At 34.4% G+C, this 27,042-nt stretch overlaps 1 protein-coding gene across 7 annotated transcripts in view; it reads right to left on the minus strand.

The window, feature by feature from the left end:
• LOC140450210 (E3 ubiquitin-protein ligase RNF19A-like) overlaps positions 1 to 27,042 on the minus strand; it is a 246,140-nt gene that overhangs the window by 86,756 nt on the left and 132,342 nt on the right. For all 7 annotated transcript variants that reach the window (XM_072543693.1, XM_072543721.1, XM_072543729.1 and 4 more), the window contains 2 exons: positions 23,290 to 23,539; positions 7,868 to 7,983 (listed from right to left, as the gene is read on the minus strand). In XM_072543693.1, coding sequence (XP_072399794.1) covers positions 7,868 to 7,983; positions 23,290 to 23,458 — 285 coding nt within the window. In that variant the 5' untranslated portion in view covers positions 23,459 to 23,539. The remainder of the gene's footprint in view (positions 1 to 7,867; positions 7,984 to 23,289; positions 23,540 to 27,042) is intronic.

The raw sequence follows: 27,042 nt of genomic DNA on the forward strand, positions 1-27,042 counted from the left end.
GGCCTAGAAGAACGAGATGAAGACTGCAGCGGATCCAAGAAGATTCTTCAAGAACGACTGAGAGATGTTGTCAACAAAAATGGAGATGATCCAGAGACATTCCAGTTTCAGTTAGTAGAAGCAGTTTTTAGAAGAAGCAGAAAATTTAGAGAGTATGATAACCAATACGAAAGTGCTACCACCAGTTAATGTAGTAGTTTTATATCCTGTAGGGTATCACCGAGACACGAAACAACACATCATATGCGATTCAAATTGCTATCATTTGATAGAAAGTCTTCTTGGTCCATATACCTTAGACAATTTGAAGCTATGTGCAAGAAAAATGTTACCAGACCTTGTTCACTCGACTAGAAAAATGCTATGGAGATGCCCATCTCCAACAAGTCTACAAAGCACAACTAAGAAATAGAATTCAACGAGCAAGTAAGAATTTGAAGCAGATAGCTCGTAGTTGCTCGTATAGTACCGTTGGCTTACCTGGATGCACCAGGCAACATTTTGGAAGAAATTGCTCTGGATACCTTCGTCAATGGGTTGAATGACAGTGAACTAAAGAAAGCTTTACGATTAACAAAACTGAAATTTTTAGATGAAGCGCTCGCTATTGCCTTGGAACACGAAACAGCTAGTCAAGCTTCACGAACCTATCGAAAAGGAAACTTCGAAGAAGGCGACAAACAAAACGATGAACGTCTGGAGGAACTGGTACGGAAAGTAGTTTCTAACGTGATGCCAATGAGCGCGAACACAGGGCTGGAAGAGTTCATTTAAATACTAATGCTCTTTCGAGACGGCCATACAGTACAAATTGTAATCACTGTCTTAAATTAGAGGAAACACTTTGCCCCGTGAGACGAACCACCCTCATGAATGATCAATGGCAGACTTAACAGCTGCAAGATGCCAAAGCAGATGAACCATGTATAAAGAGTATTGGATAGGATACGTCGAGGGGAGAGACCTTCTTGACAAGACATTAGTGTATGTAGTCCATAAGTCAAGTCCTACTGGAGCCAATGGAATTGCCTGGTACTAAAAGTATTTCCAACAAAAACTGAAATATACCGGATAGTTCGAAATAAAAGTTAAAACGGATTTGCTAAAAGCTATTAACTTAATATCTTCCTGCAATTTAATAAAATGTACCTATATCATCGTGTGTATAGTGACTCTTTGATCATTTGAATGGTATCTCATTCATTCTTCTGCGCTGTAACAAGCAATAAGTATAACGCTCATACGTTTAGTTTGTTGTTGCACGAGTTTCTAATTTCTAATACATTTCTCGTCACCAGAATAGAGCACAGACGTCATAACATGACGATGATTTCTTTCCCACTAATGACTTTCCCAATCTTGGTTGCCACGAATTAAAAAAAAACTAAAACAAAGAAATGTTTTTAAAATTAAGTACTTATAAACGATTGAATTCAAAGACGCTTTAGATTAGACGGACTACAACCTCAAAAGAATAAATTATTAGTATTTTTTGTATTAATTTGACTGTTGCTTATATTATTCACTAAAGCCATATACTTTGTCTTTTTTATGTAATTTAAGTACCTCGAAAATTTAAGTATACCCGATCACTCTATATCCGCTATTAAGTAGGTGTCATCTGGCATACCAATGGGGTTATCAATATGCCTCCTAGAATATAATACAGGAGTTTTTCCAAATATTAAATTACAAAAATGGTATTGATCAACTGGCTAATTTTTAAATACAGGTATATATTATAATACAGGTATCGTTTCACAATATGAAATAACACTGTAAAAAATGCACAAAATCCAAATTTTTCTGGAAGGTCTAATTTTTTTGCAATTAAATATATAAAAAAAATAATGCAATATCTTCGAAGATGCCTCTCGATAACTACACTGGCCCTTCTCATGGGATATGTTATAGATTATTATGTAAAACGTTATAGATGGCATTAAATATTTTGCATCTTCTACCAATATCCGCTCTACTAACCCACGTCTACTGTTATGGCAAACGAACAGCACAGTATCATGTCTAATGCACTAAGATTCATGCAATAATGGGAATGTAAAGAATCACGAATAACTCATAAATTAAAGTAATTTGGTATAGGAAAAGCATATGCTATGTTATTAATTTTGGGCAGTAGTATACTATACCAGAGTACATTTGAAAATGATTGATAGCACAAATTTTACAAGTAAAATAGCACGTAAAATAAAACCCAAGATAACATATTATAAAACAGTGACGGAGATTTTCTAAAATAAATTATTTAGCATTGTTCTGAAAATGTTTGGGTTTTGCCTAAAATTTTTAAACATACCAATTTATTTCAATTCTTGTCTTAAATTTTGTAGTAATTCTAATCAACAAATGATATAAGTACGTAATCTCTATAGGTACAAAATATTTACAATTTTCAAAAAGGGGGAGGTCTATTTAAAAGCCCTCAACTTTCTTAGAAAGGATTAAAATATCCAAGCAGCTGAATGTGTTTTGCCGATTGTAAATCATTTTAATTAAGATTAACAGGTTGTGTTTGTGAAGTTCTGTGATTAAAACACGCAAAATTGTTAGTTCTATGATGAAAAGCGATATTAATAAGTGAAATTGTGTAGTAAAAATGTCACAAACGTCTAATTTTACTCCTGTGAAATTAAAGTGTCATTTAACCGCGCCAATGAAAACTTTAGTGTTAAATGTACATGATGCTCTTGTATATGAACATTTTACAAGTACTATTCGGAGTATAGTTTCTAAGTGTTCAGATATGAGCGGAATTGGAGAAGCAACTATTTATAGACTTTTAAAGCAACGAAAAAGTGGAAGTATTACAGAAGCACCTAAAACGTCAACAAGGAGAAAACCCATTCATATAGACGATACTGTGAACAATCGATTCTAAAATTTCATTCATTTTGTTTACAAAAACAGATTCCTACTTTGGATAAACTATTACTAGACATTAATGAAGAAGAATCTTTGCCGAACATTAAGAGATAAATTGTGGAAAACTTTACGTGAATTAGGATTCGTTTATGAGAATAACAATAAATCTGCGCTCATATAGAAAAAAGAAATTATTTGTTAAAGGAGGCAATATTTAAGGGCAATTCGAAAATTGAGGAGAGAAGCTAAAAGTATTGATGATTTATATAAAACATGAATAAATGAGGAGCATTTTGTAAAAAAAGTTTGGCAAGATAAACTGGTTACAAATGATCGTCAAGCATTTACAGGTTTGTCTACGGGCTTAAAATTTCCAAATAGTAAAAGTCGCCGTTTAATTATCACTCATATTAGAGGAGATAAATGATTGGTTGATAGAGTTTTGCTAGATTTTATTTCAAATTCTACGAACGACTACCATGAAGAAATGGCTGCTGATGTTTTTGAGGAATATTTCAGTCAAATGATAGATTTATTACCGACCAATTCTGTAATAGTCATGGACAATGCCAATTACCATTCATATCACCTTTTCACTGTGAACTTAACCCCATAGAACTAATCTGTGCTCAAATGAAGGAATATGTAGCGAGAAATAATACAACATTTAAACTTCAAGTAGTTTGTCAACTATTATCTGACTCCATATCAAAAATTTCATGTGACAATTGGCAAAAAGCTATAAGACGTGTCATAACAGAGGAAGAAATATTCTGGAAACTCGATATGTTAATAGAGGCAACAATAGAACCAATTATTATTTTTGTGGAAAATGAAGAATCCGATGATGCTGATGATGCCTCCTTATCGGAAGAAGACAACTTATGTATTTGGTATGTAAATATATATTTATATTACTAATTACAAGTTTATATGACGCTAGTACCCGAAATATATTTGTTATTAAATTGTAAGGAAATGTCCTAAACCAATAATAGTATTTTTATAACAATTAATGTGGGTACGTAATATTGACATTTTAGTTTTTTATATTAAAGTAATTTTATGTTCTCAGTCATTGAGGAGTCAGTTATTGCTTACTCCCTTAGGATTTGCTCATTTGCATTTTATGATATGTATATTATATTTAAGGTTTGTCGGAGTGGTCATATTAAAGTCGAGTGAAAAATCATATAAGAAGGTATCAATTATTACGTTTTTTCTGCTTGACCAACAATGAATTTAGATCTTTGCTATAAAATTTGTAATATCAATTATTTTCAAATGTACTATAAAGATCTTGTGAACATAATAAATTTTTTGGTGTCAAATCTCTAAAATTCTACAGGGTGTTAATGTTACTACGAAATTAATAAAAAAAAATATATAATTATTTTAAATTACCTCGTATATAGCATTGCAAAACCTGATTTTGCAAAAATGATAACATCGAAAAGAGTTCAATAACTTAAAAATATCCAGGATGTTATAATAAAAAAAGATAGGTTTGTTCCGATCTGTCATTATGGGTGGCCCTGTATATTTGAAAATAATATCAAAGTATGGTTCCATCTACGCTTCAACTTGTAAAAAAGATGAAAACATTTTTAGTCTACCAAAAACTTTTCTTATCAAAAAAAAAGATCTCAACCTAATCAACCAGGTATTTTAGAATTTTAAATTAATGTTTGTATAACGTACATGTCATGTATGTATACGTTTGTAAATGTTTTATTATTGTTATTGGAATGTAACTTTAACTTATAATGAATTTGCGTTTTATGGAAAGTTTTTCCTTTTCAATTTTCTACGACAAAAAATGTTTTTTTTTTTTCTAAAATTTCAGTTTGAACGGAAATAATATATAATCTTCATTATAACCAACAAGATTGCTACAATAAAAGATGTCAGTGTAATAAATAAATTTCGAAGAGGCAGCGACCATAGACTAATTAGAGCAAAAATTGTTCTAGATCTGAAACTAGAGAGAATAAAATTAAACAGAAAACCAAGAGTAACCGTTATAAATATTAACAATCTAAAAGAAAACTCAGATCACTACCAAAGGACAATTGACGAAAGATTACATGACCAAATCGACAGCTATCAATTAATGGATATCATCCTTGAAAGATGCCAAAGAAATCGGAGGCCCGCAACAACAAAATGAACATGTAAACTGTCTTATAAAACTACAATAATGCTAAAACAAAGAAGAGAAATAAAAGTAAATAGCAACATACAGTAGTAACATACAGAGAATACAATACACTGAACTTTGTAAGACAATAAGGAAAAGTATTAAGGAAGACATAAGAATGTACAATGAAAGACTGGTAGAAAATGCAATCGAAAACAGGAAAAACTATAAGAAAACAAGAAAAGCATTAATCATTGGGAAGAAGAAAATCGTTGCTCAAACAAACGAGAACACTAGAATTACAGACATAAATGAAATAATACAACTCGTGACTAAATTCTACAGCGAACTATACAAAGCCCCTGACACACTTAAAGAAGTAATCAGTAACCAAGAAGATTTACTAGAAGTCCTTTCGGAAGAAGTAGAATCAACAATTACAAAAATGAAAAGCGGTAAAGCAGGCTGAATAGATGGTATAACAGTGGAACTGTTTCAATACGCTGGCAATAAAACCTGGAAAATCTTACCAGGCATATTTACGAACTGCCTAAGATCGAGATGCATAACAGACCACTGGAATACAGCAAACATAATTCTCATTCATAAGAAAGGTAGCAAAGAGGATATCAAAAACTACAGACCTATAAGTCTATTACCAATCATATACAAGATATTTACAAAGATCATCAACAACAGATTAACAAACGCATTAGATGCTGCACAGCCGAGAGAACAAGCTGGCTTCAGAAGTGGATTCAGCACCACAGATCATATTCATACACTTCGAGAACTAATGAGTAGAGCTAAAGACCATGAAGTACCGCTATCATTAACCTTCATAGATTTCGAGAAGGCTTTCGATTCTGTATATCCCAAGGCAGTAATAGAAGTTTTGAGCAACGAAGGCATTGACAAACCGTATATAGAAACTTTAGCAAATATAGACAGACAAGCAAAAGCTAAGGTAAAAATTTATGAAAACACTCCAGAATCTTCCACTACCAGAGACGTCCGACAAGGAGACGCAATATTACCAAAGCTCTTCACTGCAACTCTAGAAAATATATTCAACAAAATGAACTAACAGAACAAAGGAATATTCATTGATTAAGAATACCTCAGCCTTCTAAAATTTGTAGACGACATCGTTCTGATTGCTAATAATCCTACAGAACTACAAGAACTTATAAGCGACCTAAATGCAGCTAGCAATGAAGTTGGCCTAAAAATAAACTTGACAAAAACAAAAACCAAGTACAACGAGCTAGTGGATGTCCAAGATGTAATAATAAACAACACTGCACTTGAGACGGTAGATGAGTATGCATATTTGGGACAATTAATACATAAATCTGGCTCCTTACTTCCAGAAATCAACAAAAAAATGAAACTTGCTTGGACATCTTTTGGTAAAAATTCAGTTATATTCAAATCGAAGATGCCAATCCACCGAAGAAGAAAAAAGCATTCGATCAGTGTATACTACCAATCATAAAACAAGGCTACGAAACTTGGACACTAAAGAAAGAGATAATATCGAAACTCAAAGTCACTCAAAGATCAATGGAGTAATGCATCCTAGGTATAACAAAGATAGATCGAAAAAGAATATAATGAATCAGGCACAAAACCAAGGTCACTGATGTAATCCACAGAATTAAATCTTTAAAATGGCAGTGGGCGAGACATTTAGCGAGAAGAACTGACAATATGTGGTCCAATAGAATTACACTGTGGTATCCAAAAGGCGTCAAGAGACCAAGAAGACGTCCAAATTTAAGATGGGACTATGACTTAAGGAAACAAGCCGGTACAAGATGGCACAGAAAAGTGAATTTTAGACAATCATGGGCAGATATGAAGAATTAATATATAAGGGCGGCTACACCATAATTGGTAGAATATGCTGAGAATGATGATGATGATGATATACATATTTATTTTCAAAAATATGTTTTTCTCTAAATTTTTATCTTGTTGTCTATTTCTGATATTTTTTCTGATTAAACTTTTATATGAGTTAACATGTCAATAGTAAACAACAACATAATACGTCGAAAATGGCCAAATAAAGATTCTACGTCTTCTCCCTCGATGCCTGTATCGATTGTGCTGTTCAGTTACTATAAATATGTCATAATCCTTGCAAACAGACAAGATTGTGTTTATCGTAGAGTCAAGCAGATTACGTTATCTCCTAGAATGATAGTTTCAATATTTGCTTAATGTTGTATACCAAATTGGACGTTTATGGAAACATTGTAAATGTTTAGCAAGTGATACGGATTACTCGAAACATTTTAATTATATGGTTTATTAATAAATATTTATAATCGAAAATAGATTTGTTGTTTTTCAAAATACTCTCTATGAAGAGCGATAATCTTTTGATTTCGTTAGACCAATAAACCAAGCATTTTTAATTGCCAACTGGTTACATCCATAAAATGGGTTTTAAATACGTAAACTGCTTCTTTAGACACTTAGAAACGATAATCCCACAATTTATTTTTTTTTTGTATTTTAAAAAGAAGTCACTTGGTTTCAAATCAGGTTTAAATGTCGGATATTCTATCAATTCGATGTTTGGGTGCCCAAAACAAATTATTTGAATCGACCTGTCAAATGTTGTGTTGTTGAATGATTCGATTTCGAAGGAAGTGGTTCACTCTTTTTCCTTCAAAGAAATCATTATTTGGCTATTCCTTCAATTGGAACTTATTATTTCGATATTGAGCATAATTCTTAACATATTCTGTCTCAAAGCTTGCACTGGCCTGGTATGAAAGATTCGAATACTGATGAAAGTAGCAAACGAAAATCATGATTATATGTATTTACCTTAGTACTGGTAGTATATACCGACGTTCTGCTAGTGGCTTGATGAATCTCCACATGGTGCCTGTCGTTTTCTTTGGAACTATTTCCCGCTTTGCTACTATCTGGTACATCTTTACCTAAAAATAACAAATACCTTATTTAATAACATGATAATACTTTTATAGCTTGATATAAGCAAATTATTTTATATTTAATATTTCAAATCGGTCATTATATCCGTTTCGGACCTACGTTTCTTATACCACTAAGTTTCTTATCCCATGATTGGAAGTAGACAAAAAAAACATTTAAAACGGATTTTTTTTTCATAAAATATTTTTCATTCAATAACCGCACGACATTCTACACAAGTGTAAAACAAATAGAGTTGAGGTATTCATTACACTGTTACATGTTTACATGATAAACTTAGTTTATACGTCCATGACTTATACAATATTTGAATTACCTGTAATAATTGTATTAAGTATGCCACTGTTCAAACCGTAACAACATTCTTTAAATTAGTCATTACTTAAAAGTCAGTTTCCTGTTTGACACAATACTTTTCAAGGCAAACTTTAATGTAAGACTTTACTACTTTTTTTACCATTATAATACTTATTCCCTCATAAAAATAGTTAATCGCATCACCTGGTACCGTAATGGCTTGTTGTATTGGTACAGCATATTTTGAGTTAACTGGCTAGATCGTTCTAGATAAATAATATTCGTTTTGAGACTTTAATTAAATAAGATTTATATATTTTGTCCATTGTTCTAGCTCCTGTCATTTCTTTCACTTTCTTCATCATCATTAAACTGTATGCATCCACTGCTGGACATAGGTCTCCCTCAGCTCTTTCTATCTGTCTCTGTCTTGTGCGGCTTTCATCCAGTTACTACTTAAACGCTTCAGGTCGTCAGTTGATCTGGTTAACGGGCGTCTTCTGCTCCGTAGTGCTTCTTGTCTTGATCTCCACTCGACATTACGTTTTGTCCATCGGTTGTCTGTTAATCTGGCGATGTGTCCTTCTTCTTCTACGGCACTACAGCCCAAAATGAGCCTTGGCCTCCTTTATTTTTTGCCTCCACCCTTGTCTGTCTGTGGCTGCTCTTCTCCATACACGGACTCCTAAAAGTGCTTGTGCGTCGCTGCTTACTGTGTCTTCCCAGCGCTTTCTTGGCTTTCCAACTGGTCTCTTTCCCTGCATTCTGGCGTTCAGTGCTCGTTTTGGTAGCCTATCCTCTCCCATTCGTATCACATGTCCGGCCCATTGCAATCTTTGTATTCTAATGAAGTCTGACAGGGGTGTTTCCTTATACAGTTGATAGAGCTCGTTGTTATATCGAATTCTGAAGATTCCGTTTTCCCTCACAGGTCCTAGTATTCTCCTCAGTACTTTTCTTTCGAATGTGTCGAGTTTGTTTTTGGATGTTTCTTTCAGGACCCATGCTTCGCTGCCATAACATGCTATTGGCCGAATTAAAGTTTTGTAGATTCTCATCTTTGTATTTCGGTGGACACTTTTAGACCGAAATATATGGGAGAGGGCATGCGATGTGTCCTGCCCCATTCCATTTTAGCGACGCGATTTTTTCGATGGAGTCTGTTGTTTTTGTTCTACGACGTATTTCTTCATTTGGGATTCGGACTCTCAGAGAAACACCCAATATCTGGCGCTCCATAGCACTCAGAGTCACGCGAATCGTATACAATACCTTTTTTTGAGTGTTAATGTTTCCGCTCCATAAATGAGTACAGGTAACAAACATTGGTCAAAGATTTTCCTTTTGAGGCATATTGGTAGGTCCGACTTAAATACATAGTTTAATTTACCAAACGCTGCCCAGGCTAATCCTATGCGACGTGGGAGCTCACACGTCAACAGCAATATTTCGATTAAGCAACAGATTAGTCATTATTTGCGACTTGTTCATATTAATCTTTAGTCCGACCTCCAAGGAACGTGATATCCATACGATCGGCTATAAGGACGATGTCATCTACAAATCTCAAATGACTGAGCTTCTCTCCATTTATGTTGATACCATGCTCGTTCAGATCTGCCTTCTTACAAGTATGTTTTAAAAGAATCATTAATAACTTTGGAGAGACGGTGCCTACTTGCCGTACTCCCCGCTGTATACAGAATTTATTTGTTTCTTGTTCAGATAGTCTTACGCTAGATGTGGAATTTTGGTAGATATATTTGATTATGTTAGTGTAGCGATGGTCTATTCGGCATTCTGTTAATGCTTTTAACATTTTCTAATGGCTCATGATATCGAATGTTTTCTCGTAGTTCACAATATCAGTGCCAATGGTTTGTTGTATTCTGCAGACTTCTCTATCAGGTTCTTTATCCCTAGTAAGTAGTCGTTAGTGCTGTGTTCCGATCTAAATCCAGCTTGTTCTGTAGGCTGATAAAAGTCTAACTTAGCGTCCAGTCTTTTTTGATAATTTTTGTGAAAAGTGTATATATGTGTGAGGGCAAACTGATCGGACGGTAGTTTTTTAAATAGTTGGACGGTAGTTTTCACTTTCTCGTCTATATTATTAAAATTACCATGCTTATTTTGTAGCTGACTAAGTTGTTGACACTTTTTTTCCATCCAGCTTTCCTTTGCTTCTTTTATTAATCTTATAATCTTTCTCTAGCTCCCAGTTCACTTTCCAGTACTTCACATATTGCGTTTTTGAAATATTACCAAGTATCTTCTACTTCTTTTTATTTTTCCAGTTGCAGTTTCCCTGATTTGAGTATTTAGCGACGTATTGTGTTCTATTTTATTACTAGTTCTTTTAGTTTCTCAAAATCTTCGAATTTTTTGTCCCTTAAGACATTTTTGAATCTTAGGTCAAGTTTTCAAACCACGGTATTATAGTTAGATCTAATATCTTAACCAGAATATGTTTTTACTCCCTCCGATTCCATTCCTATTTCGGCTGTCAACCAGTAGAGTCAATTTCGTTTTTCAACATATTTTGCTGATTATCACCTGACTGCCTCAATGTATACAGCCGCCTTTCTTTGAGTTGGAATCATGTATTTGATACCATTAAACTTTCTTTGTCCGGTTTCTGTTTATTTCAGCTCTCGTAACAATATGCTTTTTTTCCTAAAACTAACTCCCAGACTCGGAAGACCAGGGACTGTTCTGTTAGGGTTATCATACCTTAGCCTGTTTTGGGTGGTATTTAAGGGAGATTGGAGTAACGGGATGGAGAAGACAGACACTCGAAGGGGAAGGATGGAAGAATGTTTTGAGGCAGGCCAGGGCTCACGAAGGGCTGTAGCGCTAACTGATAATGAAACTTTCTTCATTAGATAACTAAACCATGACATCCCCTCTCCCTTGAATGATGTCTGTGTGTTTTGGATAGGCGTTTATGTGTATTAAAGCTAGTCAATCCGATACAGCAACAATTTTTTTCAAAGATTTTACATTTTTGGCACATTGTTATTGCTATACTATTGTAATGTTGAGGATTGTTGTTATATATAATGTCCGGTTTATAGAATCCTGCGCCTTCCGGTTCCCAGTCTACATTTACGTCTATCGACCCTGGTCGAACATCTTTTTCTGACATTGCCTTTTAGACTCCATTTAGCCATGTTGTTTTCGGTCTTCCTCATTTTTTTCGCTCAGGTAGCTGTAAATCCGATATGATGGTCTGACATTCTCTGTACGTGTCCAAAAAATTGTACAGTCATCAATGCCAATTTGTCCTACTCCGGGCCATCTTACTTCACTGACACCTAGAATGTATCTTTTCATTTCCTCGTTTCTCTCACGTTGTCAGATTTTTCCGCTTTAAATAAAAATTGAGCGTTTCAAGTGCCTATTTTGATCATATTCTTATTCCACTTACCACTTTCGGGCGGTGCCTAACTTTATTCGTGGGGATTCTTAGCACCCCTTGACGATCTAAGGTTTGGCTTGATCTAAGGATTAGGGAACGAAATCTGTTAATGACTAGCCATTTTTTTCTCTTGGGATGTTCACGTGAACCTTTAATGCGATGGTTTCACCTTGACTTGTGCATTCATATGCCGTTGACCACAAAACTGGTTCATCCGCGTTTTGAGACATTTCCTTAGGGACAAAGGAGTACCCTATTGCTTTTATACTAAAAGCAGAGATAATCTTTATAAAGTATACTAAGAACATACCCGACATATAGATAGTGCTACAAACACAAATGAAATAATGTTATAAAGGATCAACATTCAAACATCACCTTTTAAAATTTGAACTGAATTGGATCATTATTTACAGGTTACAATGGTTTAATGCATGCTAATTTTTAAATTTTCAAAACAAATCTTAATTTCAGGTGTTAATAAAGCATTTGTTTCTGATGGGAAAAATAAAAGCAATTAGGGCAATGCTTGTTAAGAGTTATACAGGTTCAGATCCGTCGGAAAGAACGATTAAAGTGTGGTACGCTGGCTTTAAACGCGCTAGTACAGACATTGATACTGAAGGTCCTAGTCGTCAAAATTCGGCAGCTGTCTCGGTAAACATAAAAAGTATACAAAATCAAATTAAAAATCGTTTTGGCCTATCGCATTTTAAAGTTCTATGAGATATGACAAGAGTTAAAGATATGAGAAGGGAGATGCCGCATTTTCTCACAGTCAATCAAAAACAACAACGCATAGACGAATCAAAGCGGTGCTTGCAACTTTTTCACCGCAGTAAACAGGAAATTGCCGTCGATATGTAGCAATGCATTCCCCACTTCACCCCAAAATCAAATCGGCAGTCAGAAGAACGGATAACAGCAGGCGAAAGCAGTCCAAAGCCACAAAGAGGTAGCAAGGTTTTGGCTTTACAATTTTGGGATGATCAAGTTGTTCGTCCTTGGTTTATTACTCTATTTTCTTAAAAAATTAAGAACCATCAATAGCGAATATTATATTACGTTTTAAGGAAAAAATTGAAAAAAAAACCGGAGACAAATGAAGAAGAAAAAACTGTTTTTTCACCAAGACAATATAAAATTGACTAAAAGTTGTTCTTTTATTAGGCTCGGAGCCTATTAAGTGAAGTGCTACTGTTCTGATTTTTATAAATTCTCTCTCCAGCGTTTATTTTGTAAAAACGCAGTTCCAAAGGCTCGTAAACAATTGTATGAAGTCATAAAGAATAAAAGATACATAAACTTGTCATGGTTGCGGTCTTCCTATGAATATTCACATTATCGTTATCTTTCCTTTTTATTTATTTATTGAAATATATAAATTTATTTTAATGTCGTACACAAACACTATGATAAACACGACCATCAAATGTTGTTATTGTATAAAAACAATACTTAAGAATTTTGGCCATTAATCAAATTTGATAAGACCCATAAAGTTAGTTGTGTAACGAGTGGATGGATCCTCGGCATTTTTTATTGAGGACGTTAGTGTATTGCAACGCACGAATTCCCGCATGTTTTGCATAATTTACATAATTTGAATAGTCCAAGGCGTTGACAGAATCGATAGATATTTCAAACGTTCAATGCTAATTGCAACATTTGGCTTGAACCATTAGGTCAAGAGATGCTCTGTTGATAGTATTAAGTCGCACAAAGAAAAATATATAAACAACTAATTTATAAAAAAAATATCAGAGAATCCTTGATATGCCTATTTATAAAAAAAACAGTCAGTTAGGGGTAATATAATAGAATAGTTTGTGCTGAATTACAAATTATTTCAGTTTGGAACATCATAAACGATACATCCTCTTCTAGAACAACTATTTTAATTTTAATGTCTCTCCCTCACAATTGCATTTATTTATACCCCTTTACACGTATGCGTATACTAAACTTCAAAAGGTGCTCTCAATGGAGAAAACACAACCAATTAACTCACTCCTAAATGATAAGAGCAAGTATACCAATACAATACGAGACACGAGTGAAGAGCTCTTCAGAGTGCACTTTCCTGGATCACAAATAGTTGAATCACCAATTGAGTGGGGATCAGCAGGCAATGAGGCTTTGCAGAAGTCGTCAAGAACTAACTGGCAGACCGACAAAAAGATTGTAATCTATGAAAAAATAGCATGGGCAATAAACTCATGCGAGCCGTATAAATCACCCGGAATGGATAGTATATATTCAGTGTTATTACAAAAAGAACAGGAACTAATCTAAACTAAACAAAAGTCTAATATCATTCCTACAAAAATCATTAGAGAATCTGCTCTAGTAGTAAACAGAACTATCCTTGGAGGAACCGTGTTGGCCCGGGCCGACAGAAGATGTCCACAGGGGGGAGTTCTGTCCCCACTGCTGTGGAATCTGGTGGTGGACGGACTAATAGGGACTTTAAAGGCAAATGGTTATAAAACAAATTGGATATGCGGATGATTTGGTAATCATCTCAAAAGGGAAGTACTACAATACGGTAGTCAGAGATCGTAATGAACGAGGCCTTAGAACTAGTGAGACAATGGACTTGATAGAGAGGGGCTAAATATAAGTTCGCAAAAATCTACCATAGCCGCTTCCACACGCAGACGGAAATTAGAGGGATTAGATCCTCTTAAGCTGCAGGAACAAGAAATTCAGCTAAAGGGAGAGGTAAAGGTTATACTAGACTCAAAACTTACCTGGAACCGGCAATTAAAAAAAAACAAGCAGTACAGTGACAACTCTTATGAGGGTCAGACGCACGTATGGGAAGAAATGGACATTAAAACCAGACATGGTGCACTGGGTGTACACGATAATGACCAAACCCTCAGTCACCTATGCAGAGACGATGTGCTGGACAAAGACACTTCAAATAGCTGCAAAAGCCAAACGCAACAAGGCGCAAAGACTTGGGAGTACGGGGATAACTGGTGCCATGCATACTGCATACTTCAACAGCAGCTACAGAGATTCTACTAGACTTTCCTCACATTTGATAATACAGAGAGAAGCAACGATGGGAGCCTACAGAATAAAACAAGTACTGAAACTTTGCAACGAAGGGACGGAGCATGTGAGTATCACAAGGACTGTGACGAAGGACATTTTTAATGCGAAACTAGATCACATGACAAAAAGATCCAATTTTAAGAATTCATACAGGGTGCCTATTCCAGAAAGGAATGTATGGAGAAACAAGGACTACCAAAACCAACAGGATAAGATCTGGTATACAGAAGAATTCATTAGAGAGGGGTAGGAATATACTCCAATAATCCAATAATAAGCGAAAGCTTTGCATTGAGGAGGAACTGCACGGTTTTTCAATCGGAGGATTATGCGATACTGCAATATGCAAAGGGAAATAATGAGGGAGTCCTTAAAAAAGATCAGATGGTAGCAGAGGTCAGTAACTCTTGTGTTAGGAACGCAAAATTGAAGAAATGATTTCAAAAATTAGATTTGTTACAAGGGGCTTCAATATTTTTCAAAAATCTATCGCATGACTCCAAACATAAATTTCAGGCACACCCCCTAAAACGGTGAGGGGGCAACTTCGAAATCATAATGGGATCCCCCATTTTTTATTGCAGACTTGGATTCCTTATAAAAAAAGTAACTTTTATACATTTTTCGAATTGTTGATAGATAGCGTTGCGTTATAATAGGAATTATGATTTCAAAGTTGCCCCCGTCCCACCATCAGAGGTGGCGGTGCAGGTTGTGTTTAATGTCATTCGATAGATTTTAAAAAATATTAAACACTTGTTTTTTAGTTTTTCATTTGAAAGTGTATTTCTCGAGATATTAAACCGTTTCCATAATTTTCCTAGGGTCTCACGATAATAACGTGTTTTTTTTTCGATTATACCGCCATCTATCTTATAAAAGTTACTTATTTTTTTATAAGGAATCCAAATATGTAATAAAAAATGGGGTTCCCATTTGAGATTTCAAAGTTGCCCTACTAACCGCTCTTGGGTGTGTGGCCGGGGGTCGCTTTTGTGTTATTCGATATATTTTTGGAAAATATTCAATTATTTTACCGTCCAGCTTCTTTTATCACACTCTGTATAACAAATTGTATCTGCAAGGTACAGATCGTGAGCACGGGAGACAACTGAGAGAGGGCTATATTCAGCAGTGGACGCTACAGACTGTGATGATAATGAATGCTTTTATTAACTACTCAAACATGCACGGAATACTACACAATAAAAAAAATAATATTAAAAACAAATAAAAACATATTCATTTTAGTTCTGTTTTCTACCTTCCCATTAAAGTTTGATGGTAATTATATGTCTTAATCATAAAACGAGACTAATCATATTAAAATCCACTTAATTATATTCAACATACCTTTTTTAATGTTGACGTTTTATCAACAATATATTTATAACTACTTACAAAAAACCCATATTACTAACACGGAAATTCTGAATGCTGTTTTATTTCGTTGAAGAAAGATAAAAAGGAGGTTCTAACCGCTTAAATTAGTTTATCTTTAAATAAATGTTTGTTAGTTTTCAGGTTAATGTTTATTGTTGTTATGAGGTCTAGTTCTAGAAGATAATATTTTTTTATAGTTTATGAGGTCTAGTTCTAAAAGATAATATTTTCTTATCAATGAAATATTTCATAAGTCATTAATTCTCTTTACCTGTTCTATAGTGGGACGACTGCGCTAATTAATTTTTTCTGTATATTTTTATCTTGGATCATACTAATTCTCTTTTACAGGTATGTCTTCCTACTGATCGTCTTCCTATTGGGAACCGTCTCTTGCCGTCTTTGCTACTCTATTTAACGTCATTCGGCTTAGATGATCATTCCATTCTACTCTTCTATTTCTTACCCAGTCTTTGATATTCTCCACCTTGCATCTACGTCGTATATCTGTACTTCTAGCTCTGTCCCATAGTGTTTTACTCACTAATCAGTGTTTCTAACTGTTTTTATCTCTGCTGTTTCTAACATCCTTTTTGTCTTCTCTGTCCAGGTCGTGTTTCTGTCGCGTATGTCATTATTGGTCTGATGACTGTTTTGTAAATTCTACCTTTCATTTCTTTTCAGATATTTTTATTACTCCATATTGTTCCATTCAGGCAACCTGCAGCTCTGACTGCACTATTCACTTGATCTTCCACTTCACTCCACTAGAAATAAACATGTTAAATTTTCTGGCAGTTATATTAAATTGGTGCAGCATACGTTGTAAATCATCTTCATTCTAAGAGAGTAAGTATTGCGTCGTCTGCATAGCAGATTATTTTAAGTTGTTTTTCTCCCATTTGGTATCCTTTTTTAGTTCTTACTTTTTTTTATTATTTCATCAAAATCAGATTGAACAATAAAGGACTCAGGGAATCTCCCTGTCATATCCCATTGCCAGCTTCAATTCTACTTTTTCTTTTATTGTGTTGTTTTGGTAGATATTTTCGATCGTTTTGATTATTCCTAGAGGTATCTCTCTTGCGTACAATAAGTGAATAACGTCCTTTAATTTGACCCGATCAAATGCCTTCTTAAGGTCCACAAAAGATAGATATGCCGGTTTATTGTGTTCTAATGATTTCTATTGTACTTGCCTCATTATAAATGTAGCGTCGGTGCATGATCTTCCCGACCTAAAACCTTGTTCTTCTGCTAGTGTTATAATGTGAGATTAAAAATTCAGGGCTTCTTTTGGAGCTGTGAGTTCCTCTTTACTAACATTTGCTTTTGGTTTTATGCTTATTTGCAGTTTTATTATTATTCTTACATGTACTGATGATTGCTGTGAATAGTTGTAATAAGGTTAAATCAAACACTATATTTTGACACTGATTCTATGATTCACTTAAATTTCGATATAATAATTAGGATGGAATCAATTGTTTTACTTGCTTAAAAGGATTTTCGATTGATTCACAGCTTCTGAGAAATTAAACGATCTGTTAACACATTGTGATATATATACAACGGTATATCTGGTATTTGAGGTTTTGTTTGAATGTAGATTCCGTCGTCATTCTGATTCACCGAAATACCACAAATCAGAATTGTTTATGGCAAGATCGTTTAGTGTAATATTTCATTGATAGCTACTAATTAACAGATGCGTTTTAAAAATAGCCGCTGCATTAAAATAGCTATGCAAAAATTTACAAATGTTGAAATCAAACTAGTTATATATTCTGCTTTTAGACGTGACATGTAATATAATGTTGCAAATTATGTATAGTACTTTAAAATTTTGTGTATAAAAAACACTTTGATTAAATGGATGACAACCTATTATTTAAATATTTTCCATTAAATATTTTAGTCAAATAATTCTTTAGATAAAGTTACAGAGGTTATATTTTCAGTACTAAAGTAGGAAGGAAGCTGACTGAAAGAGATTGATTCGTATTCTTAAAGTTCTGTCTTCAATCGAAGGTTGGATATCAACAAGGTAATTTTCTTAAAGCATTTTCTCAGATTTTGCAATTAAGAGGTTCGCTTTTTTTCCTCCGTCTCGTTTATCTTCATTTCTACCTTCCATATTCATTTGTAGCAGTCTGTAACTTAATCATCTCATGACATATCCCAAATATTCAAGTTTTCGCTTTTTAATCGTTTAAATGACTTCCTCATTTTTATTAACTATGCGTAGGACTTCAATATTGGTAATTCTGTCTTTCCAATTTTTTTATTTCTGATTGTTTTAGCATCCAGGCGTCAGAGCCGAAGATTAGCGTTGTAAAAACATAGCAGTGAAGTAGTCTTATCCCCTCTAGAGATTTCAATAATCTTCCCATGGAGTTAACCATGTTCCCAAGTACATACTTGTACGTGTTTAATCTTTCTATTTGAATATTGTTTTGTCCATAACCATGAATTTTGTATTAAGTTCATTCTTATGCCATAGTTGTGATAGTTTTCGTTCAGTCAGATAAAATATCTGTCAAGGTCTGTAACATCTGTTAAAATAAATATGACCGTGTCAATCGTGATACCTTGTTGCATGTTAATTTCTCTTGAATTTAAAACTTTTGACGGGACTGTAATTTCAGTTAACTCTCTCTAGAGGTTATTAATTTTATCGTTCTAAATACGAATAAATGGGTGTACTTAAAAGTCCCCTTTTTCTTAATAGATTAGTTCTGGGTGTAAGAAATCCACTTTAAATAAAATCTCAGAACCTTTTTTTTTCATATTTTATGAGGTTGCATGATACAAATACAAACAGATAAGATACCGCGCATGTAGGCGTGGCTTATGTGACGTCAGCTTGTGCTAAATTTTGCCTTATTGTGTTTTGATATTTCTGTACATTTACGGTTCATAGCCAACATTTAGTAAAATAATATTTTGAGAGTGTTAAAGGCTTTAAATTTTTCGCAATATGAAGTGTGCAGTGTATGGTTGTGCCGTTGACAATATGTGCAAGAGTTTTGTACCTGGTACAGCATTTTATAGCTATCCAAAAGACAAGGAAATGCAAGCTATTTGGAAACATTTGTATAAACGCCAGGATAGTTTTAACATTAAATTTGCTTGTTTTTGCTCTAAGCACTTTATTGACAGTGATTATAAAAGTAATTTAAAACATGAATTGCTGGGGTATACACCAAGAGGTTATATATGTCACAAGCTGAAGGATATAGATTCATCTGTAACTTTATCTAGTTCAAATGAGTTCACCTGGATTTCTCATTTAAGTGAAGGTGGTCTTTCAAAACCTACTTCTCGAATAATGGAATATCTTGAAAAACTGGAGAAAATTTTTAATTCTGCAAATAAAGATAATTTATTTGTTTCTAAACAATATTTAAAAAAATTATTAGATGAGAGTTTTTCAGTGTTGTGCTCTAATCAAACAAAAATTTTATTTTTTAGATCCAGGATGTTTTTTCGAATTAGACAATTAAATAAATATTTGCATAAGTCTACTTTGTCTAGAAAAAGAAAAATGGCAAAAATTGTACATTAAAGATGTTTAAGAAATAAATTCAATCTTTAATTTTACCCAGAACCTACCGACCTATTGATCAATATATATATATATATATATATATATATATATATATATATATATATATATATATATATATATATATATATATATTTATATATATATATATATATATATATATATATATATATATATATAAAAGGTTAATTTGAGTCAACAGAAAAATAAAAGTAGAAGGTGTCGGCATAGCTCGCAACAAAGGAAAAAAATATATAATAAAATAAGTACATAAGATGTAGGCAACCGTATATATGTATTTTTCACTATTGGTCGTATGAAAAGGAGCATATTAATATTATTAATATAGTGATATTTTCCCTAATTTAGTGATATAGTTAATATGATCCTTTTTTAACTTAACCGCACCGTACTGAAGACGACCAATAGTCAGATGTCATATATAGGGTTACTTTCCATCTTATACACATATGTATATAAGATGGAAAGTAACCAGTAAAAGTAAGTTTTTAAGTAAAAAACATATTTTTTTCTTTGTTGCGAGCTACGCTGATACCTTCTACCTTTATATATATATATATATATATATATATATATATATATATATATATATATATATATACATATATATATATATATATATATATATATATATATATACATATATATATATATATATATATATATATATATATATATATATATATATATATATATATATATATCATCATCATATATATATATATATATATATATATATATATATATAAGTAAAAAGTAATGGCATGTCTCGCAAAACAGAAAACCAAAAATGGTATATCGATGGAAGGCAACCGTATATACGTATTTCTGACTATTGGTCGTCTTCAGTACGGTGCAGCCAAGTTAGAAAAGGAGCATATTAACTTGGGAAAGGATCATATATATAAGGATATATATATATATATATATATATATATATATATATATATATATATATATGTATATATATATATATATGTATATATATATATATATATATATATATATATATATATATATATATATATGTATATATATATATATATATTGTGTTAAAATTACATTCCACAGTTTGCAATTTGTGGCATTCGGCCATGGCTCCCTCCATCAAACTTCACTCTCATGGGAAAAGTGTTATTTTGTAAAATATACTAGTTTAAATACTTAAGCTTAAATTCACGTAGTAAATAAAACATCTACTAAATTATATTTGAATATCAACAGTTCGTTTCATCCGCAAGCATGGATACATTTTAAAAATCTAGCACAAGGTGACGTCATGCGCGAGATGTACGAGTTTAGTGCGTGGCAATATCATATCTTGTATCCTTGTATCATGATGAGGTTGGTGGGAAATCTTCGTAAAATACCAGGTCTTATGTCTGGTATGTAGGATTCCCTCACCGCCGCTGAGATGGCTGTCGAGCCCACCACAAGTGATAAACTCAACCGCAATCTCTTCGGGGCGAGAACTTACCCACTAAAACCCTCCGTCCTCTCATCCGCGCTTGTGATTCGCGAGCGTAGTCCTGGATTCGCCCTGGTGGCGCCATATCGGTACTACATTCTCCTCACGTCCCGTTAAATATCACTTCACGGCTAGTTAACGCCATAAACTTTTTTTTGTGACTACAACAGTCTTTCTTCAGTTTCCTTGGACTAGAGCGTCTGTCTAACGAATGCATGGGGTTCTTGCCACGTGGCTTCATCCTCACACATCCTCGCAATCATATCACTCACGGAATCGAAACGAACACCAATCCTTCTCTTCAATTATAATCTATCCATACTCCATCTTGTACATTCCAATAGTGTATGTGACACAGTGTCGACCAAACCGCAGTAAGGACATTTATTTGTAGCCGCTTTCTTGAACCTGAAGAGGTATAAGCAGAAACACCCGTGGCCCGTAAGAAGCTGCGACAGGAAATAATCTAAACGCCGGTGTCCACATTCGAACTACGTTCGGTATAAGTGACTTGGTCCACTGTGCCACATCCACAGTTGCCTCCCATTTGGCTTGCCACATCCGTATAGATGTGGTTCTCTCTTCAGGTTTTACACTCTCAGTCACACCGGTATTCCGAGCACGATGAAATAAACAGGTCCTCTCTCATGCCAAAATGTGAGAGGGGGTGAAGCCGGTAATGACCCACAATGCTGCCGCAGAAACAGTCCTGTAAGCGATGGCTCCGCTTTACAGGCGTGTTCTGTCTGTTCGTATCAAAAATCTCCGACAGGACGATATATCTACCTCTTCGCTTCAGACTGGGGCCGCGGTAAAGAACGATAGATTGCAACACCACAAGCAAAGCCATTCTACTTTCAGGTTTAAGCCCGCCTATGTTGGGCATTATCCCTCCCAGTGCAGCCGCTCTCTGCGTGGCCGTGCGCGTCACCAACCGCAGATGCTCGCCCCAACACCGCACTCAAATATAACATTCTCGCGTTTCCGTGGTCCCTTTAGGATCACGGCCTCGGTCTTCTCCTCAGCGAGTTTCAGATCGCGTTGACTCATCCAATCTTGTGCAAGATAACATGCACTCCGTGCTTTTTACAGAAGTTCTTCCGTGTCCCGTGCAATGCAAAGTCATCCGCAAATGCGAAAGGGGTGACCCCCTCATTGTATTTAAGGCGCAAGACCCCATTATATGCCAGGTTCCATAGCTTTGGGCCAAGGACGGACCACTGTAGCACCCCAGTCATAACATCCACAATCACACCCTTCTCAACCAGGATCCTTCTCTCGGATATAGTCCGAGACCAGGTTCCTCAAGGAGCCATGAAAGTTTCTATCCTCAACCGCTTTCATCAGGGATGTTTCATTGTCTAGGGATTAAGCCTCCAGACCTCTCAATTGCTTCATCGATTCTCCCGCTCAGCATTCTCTCAGTTTACAAATACAAGAGGAAGCAAATAGGTCGATATCTTTCCTATCTCTCCTTTAGGCAGGAGTATTAGTTTCGATGTTTTCCAGTCTGCGGGAAAGCTCTGTCCAACGGGGACAACGTTCATCTGGCCCAGGAGCCACGCCGGCTCCAGTAGGCCCAGGCGTTTAATTGCCTCAGGCGGTATCCCATCTAGGCCCGGAGCCTTGCGGTACTTAAGCGCCCACAATGCTTCAGCGAGTTCGTCTAGGGAGAAAGCTTCAGCTTGTTTAGCAGAGACATCACTCAGCACTCCATGCCATTCTACGTCTTTAGATTTTCGAAAATAACACGATTATAAAGCCCTAAAAACTACTCACTCAACTAAATTGTATACTAGGGGACACATGAGTATTGATTCTCTTCAAAAATCAACAAAATTCTTGAATGCAGGTTAGGTTAGGTATCATATGGACACTTTCGTTGTTAGAAACCGCGATATAATTGATGGCGAATATTTTTGTGACACCCTGTATAGTTAGTTCGATATAAAAGCATAAAAAAAATAAATAGTAACATGTGTGCGTTAAGCTACCTTACTTTTTTTACTTATTAATAAAATGAACAATCGACCCATTAAATATACTATAATATACTTATAAATACGTACCTTCTCGTTTTGTATGACTTTTAGATGGTCCTGAAGCGTTTTGGGCTCGTCTTCTGTTCAAAATAGGACTAGAATAAATGAGATGCCTTAAGGACCATCGGCCGGGAAACCTCTTTTTACGTTGGCCGGCAACGCAAGGCGTTACATCATTTTCGATTGAACCTCGCATGATTTTTTTCTAAGGTGGAATTGTTTCTTTGTGTATGTGTCAGTATGGTTTCACAAAGCACATGTTGTACTTATAAACTATCTGCAACAAAAGAAAACATGATTTTAGAAATTATTGTGTATAAGTAAAATAAATAAATAAAGTAAAATAGTACATTTTGATTCCTCTTACTAAAACTAAGAAACGATTTAACAGTGCGGTTGACAGTTACGTAATAAGGTGATTTTTCGATTTTGATGTTTAAATGTGACCTTAAAGGTAGATTTTCGCAATCAGCGACTGAGACAGGACACTGAGATAGGTGATAGATAGGCGAGACCGAGACACCAACTGAACACTGAACCAGAGAACTATCTGACTGAACTGTCGTTTCTTAAAATGAGTACGCGATTAAGACAAGCGACATACGCAGTACATTCAACCAACTTACACCTCTAAACGATTAATGGAATTCACAGAAAACCTTTCGTTGCAGTAAAAGGCACGGTAAACTGCACTGGTGTTCTCCATAATGTTTAACACTTTGCTAAATTTTAGGTATAAAATAAATATATGTGTCATTAACCCGTTGTTCATAGTTTTGAATGTTTTGTTAATTTTTTGTAATAAATACTATTCTTGCATAATGTTATTTATCGTAAATTTCTTTCACCTACTTGTTTAATATTTTTTTTCTGAAACAAATACTACCTACGTGCTAAGGATAATTTATATTCAAAGTAGATATACAAAGTACTAAAATATCACTTTTAATTTTTGTTAAAAGATGCTTCGGAGTAAACTAGAACGTTTTGTCAATTTAAATAGTGGTGGTTAGATTTACCATATGTCTGTTAGGGTGTACCGTTTTTGAGACGTCTGCGATTAAGGGTTAAAGTTAGGGTTTTGGTAACTTTTTAGGCTAACTTTTTAGATCATTAGGCTAATTTGCTTAATGTGTTTAGGATCTTTGTAAGCGGTTATATTATATTTTACCTCTCAAGCACAACAGTTAGAAAGTTTCTGTCATATTGATCTAAACTCAGTATATTGTAATTCAAACGTGTAGTTTCAAGTGACCATCATGACTAGACGTAAGTTGGATATTGATAAATTAATTGCAAATGTGCATAAATACTTTACCATGGAAAGAGACAATGGTGGACCTTTAAAGTCATTATTATGTATAAATCAACGCGTTTGTGACGCACCCGGGATAAGTGAAAGTATGCTAAAAACTGTAACGAAGACTGTCAGAGATTCTCAAGAAGATCTTACTGGGACTGAGTATCACGAAGACAAGAAAACAACTCGTAAACATTCTAGGAGCTGGTGACTTACCTGATGGATAAAAATTTGAAACTCGCAATATTTTGTATCGAATGCGAGAAAACAATCAACATGTCAGTTTAGATACTTTACTGGCCAAAATAAGATAAAGACAAGTTTCTGAAATTAAGAGGAAAGTGTTGAAAGATTTAGGATTTAAATTCAAAAATGAAAATAATAGGTTTCTTTTATGCGAAAGGAGTAGTGTGGTTCACAAAAGAATTAAATTTTTGAGAAAATATACTAGACTTAAATCTGAAAATGGAACATTCGAATACTTAGATGAGACATGGATATTTGCAAAGGATGGAATTAAAAGAATTTGGCAAGACGACAGCATAAAATCAATAAAACACACAGAGAGCGAAGGCAAAAGACACATCATTCTTCATGCAGAAGGGAGAGTTGGCTTTATAGAAAACGCAGATTTGATTTTTTCTTCAAAATCAAAATTGGCTGATTACCATGAAAACATGAATGAAGATATGTTTGTTAAATGGCTTGAGGAGTAACTGTTACCTAGTCTGAGTGAACCATCAGTTATAGTTTTAGATAATGCACCTTACCATTCGGAGATTTTGGAGAAACAACCAAAACAGTCGTGGACACTCGTACCGAGTATAAAAAATTGGTTAATTAAAAATAATATCAATTTTTCGGAATACGCCTTCTAATCAGATTTACTGGAAACTTCGAAACGTGATGAAAAACCAACAGTTTATATAGTTGACCAAATTGTATCAAGTTATGGACATCAAATACTACGGTTACCGCCGAATCACTAATCCCATGGAACACATCTGAGGTATCATGTAAAACGTATTATGATAAGTATTGGATGTAGTAGATACAGTGACGATGCAGTTAGGGAAATGTGGCAAGAAGCTCTTAAAATTGTAACTCCAGAAATATGGGCCAAATCTGTAAATAATAGTGAAAAATTAATAGAAGAGTGGTGGATCCGGAAAAATAAAATTAGTGAAATTAATCCAGTGGTAATAGATTTACATAATGATAGCGGTAGTAAATTTAGTGACGATGATGATGATTTATAAATTTAAATAATCAGTAAGTAAACTATTATGATGTTATTTACAAAATAATTGTACATCAGGTTAGCCATTGTATTTACACATTCATTGAGCCAAATAAACAATAATATTTAAAATTACATTTGAATTTTTGCTCCCCATTTTATACAAATTAACTGATAATACAGGCAAAAATATTCTAAACAAAGTAAGTAGTTAAAAAGATTATGGCGAACTCCAGTGCAGTTTACCGTGCCTTTTACTACAACGAAAGGTTTTCTGCGAATTCCGTTAATCGTTTAGAGGTGTAAGTTGGTTGAATCTACTGTACTTCAGTATAGAAGATGCAGAAAAAGGGCGTGTAATGGCTTCGAAACTCTTCTTAAAGAAGGTAGAAGAAAATGACGATATTTTTCTCGTACTGCATGTTTCGAATGAAAAAATAGAGGAATATAAATTCTATATTTAAAATGAGCCGCGAAGAAGGATTTTATATTTTCTTGGACGATAACATCCTTGCAGGGTTCTACTGGAGGATTAAATATTATTATTTTTAATAAAAAACCATGTAAAAATCAGTACTATAACAGAAATCTCGCACAGCGACAGACTTCACTACTGCTCTTGAAGGTGACTCCAAGTTGCGCCTCCTAACTAAAAAACTAACAAAACTATATTCACAATTGATGTCCAGCGATTTTAAGATTTTATTTTAAGAGTTACCAATTCGCACAATATGCGATAGAAATCAACATTAGAAGACGACTCGCGCTCTCTTACAGAAAACACCGAGAAACTTGAGATAGATCTATACAATGTTTATCTGGAGCTCAAAGAAGGAAGCTCAGTAATATTAGGAAAGCTGAGTGCTGACACTAGGAAGTTCATCATAGCACGGTACCTCAAACTACTTCTTGAGAGAAAACTGAGGAGATTCCAGACCGTTAGGCAGGATCGTGTCTACCAAATGTACTTCAAATAAGGTATTTATAAAAAAGAGCAAATTTCCCCTTCAAAAAGTATGCAGAAAAATGGCGTCCAAGAAATAGGATCCTAAAAAGAAGTTCTAATAAAAAATATCAATGAGGCTCCTTGTGATTCACGATATGAAGTCGGCTCATTCACGGCACGTTGGGATATGTACCGAGGATGAATGAGTCTTTTAACACCACAAAAAAAAACGGATTTTTAAGTTGTTAATCCTGAAGAATTCCCTAAATCCAAACGTATAGTCGCACATGTTCG

The sequence above is a fragment of the Diabrotica undecimpunctata genome, chromosome 1, assembly GCF_040954645.1.
Source record: "Diabrotica undecimpunctata isolate CICGRU chromosome 1, icDiaUnde3, whole genome shotgun sequence".
Taxonomy (NCBI): domain Eukaryota; kingdom Metazoa; phylum Arthropoda; class Insecta; order Coleoptera; family Chrysomelidae; genus Diabrotica; species Diabrotica undecimpunctata.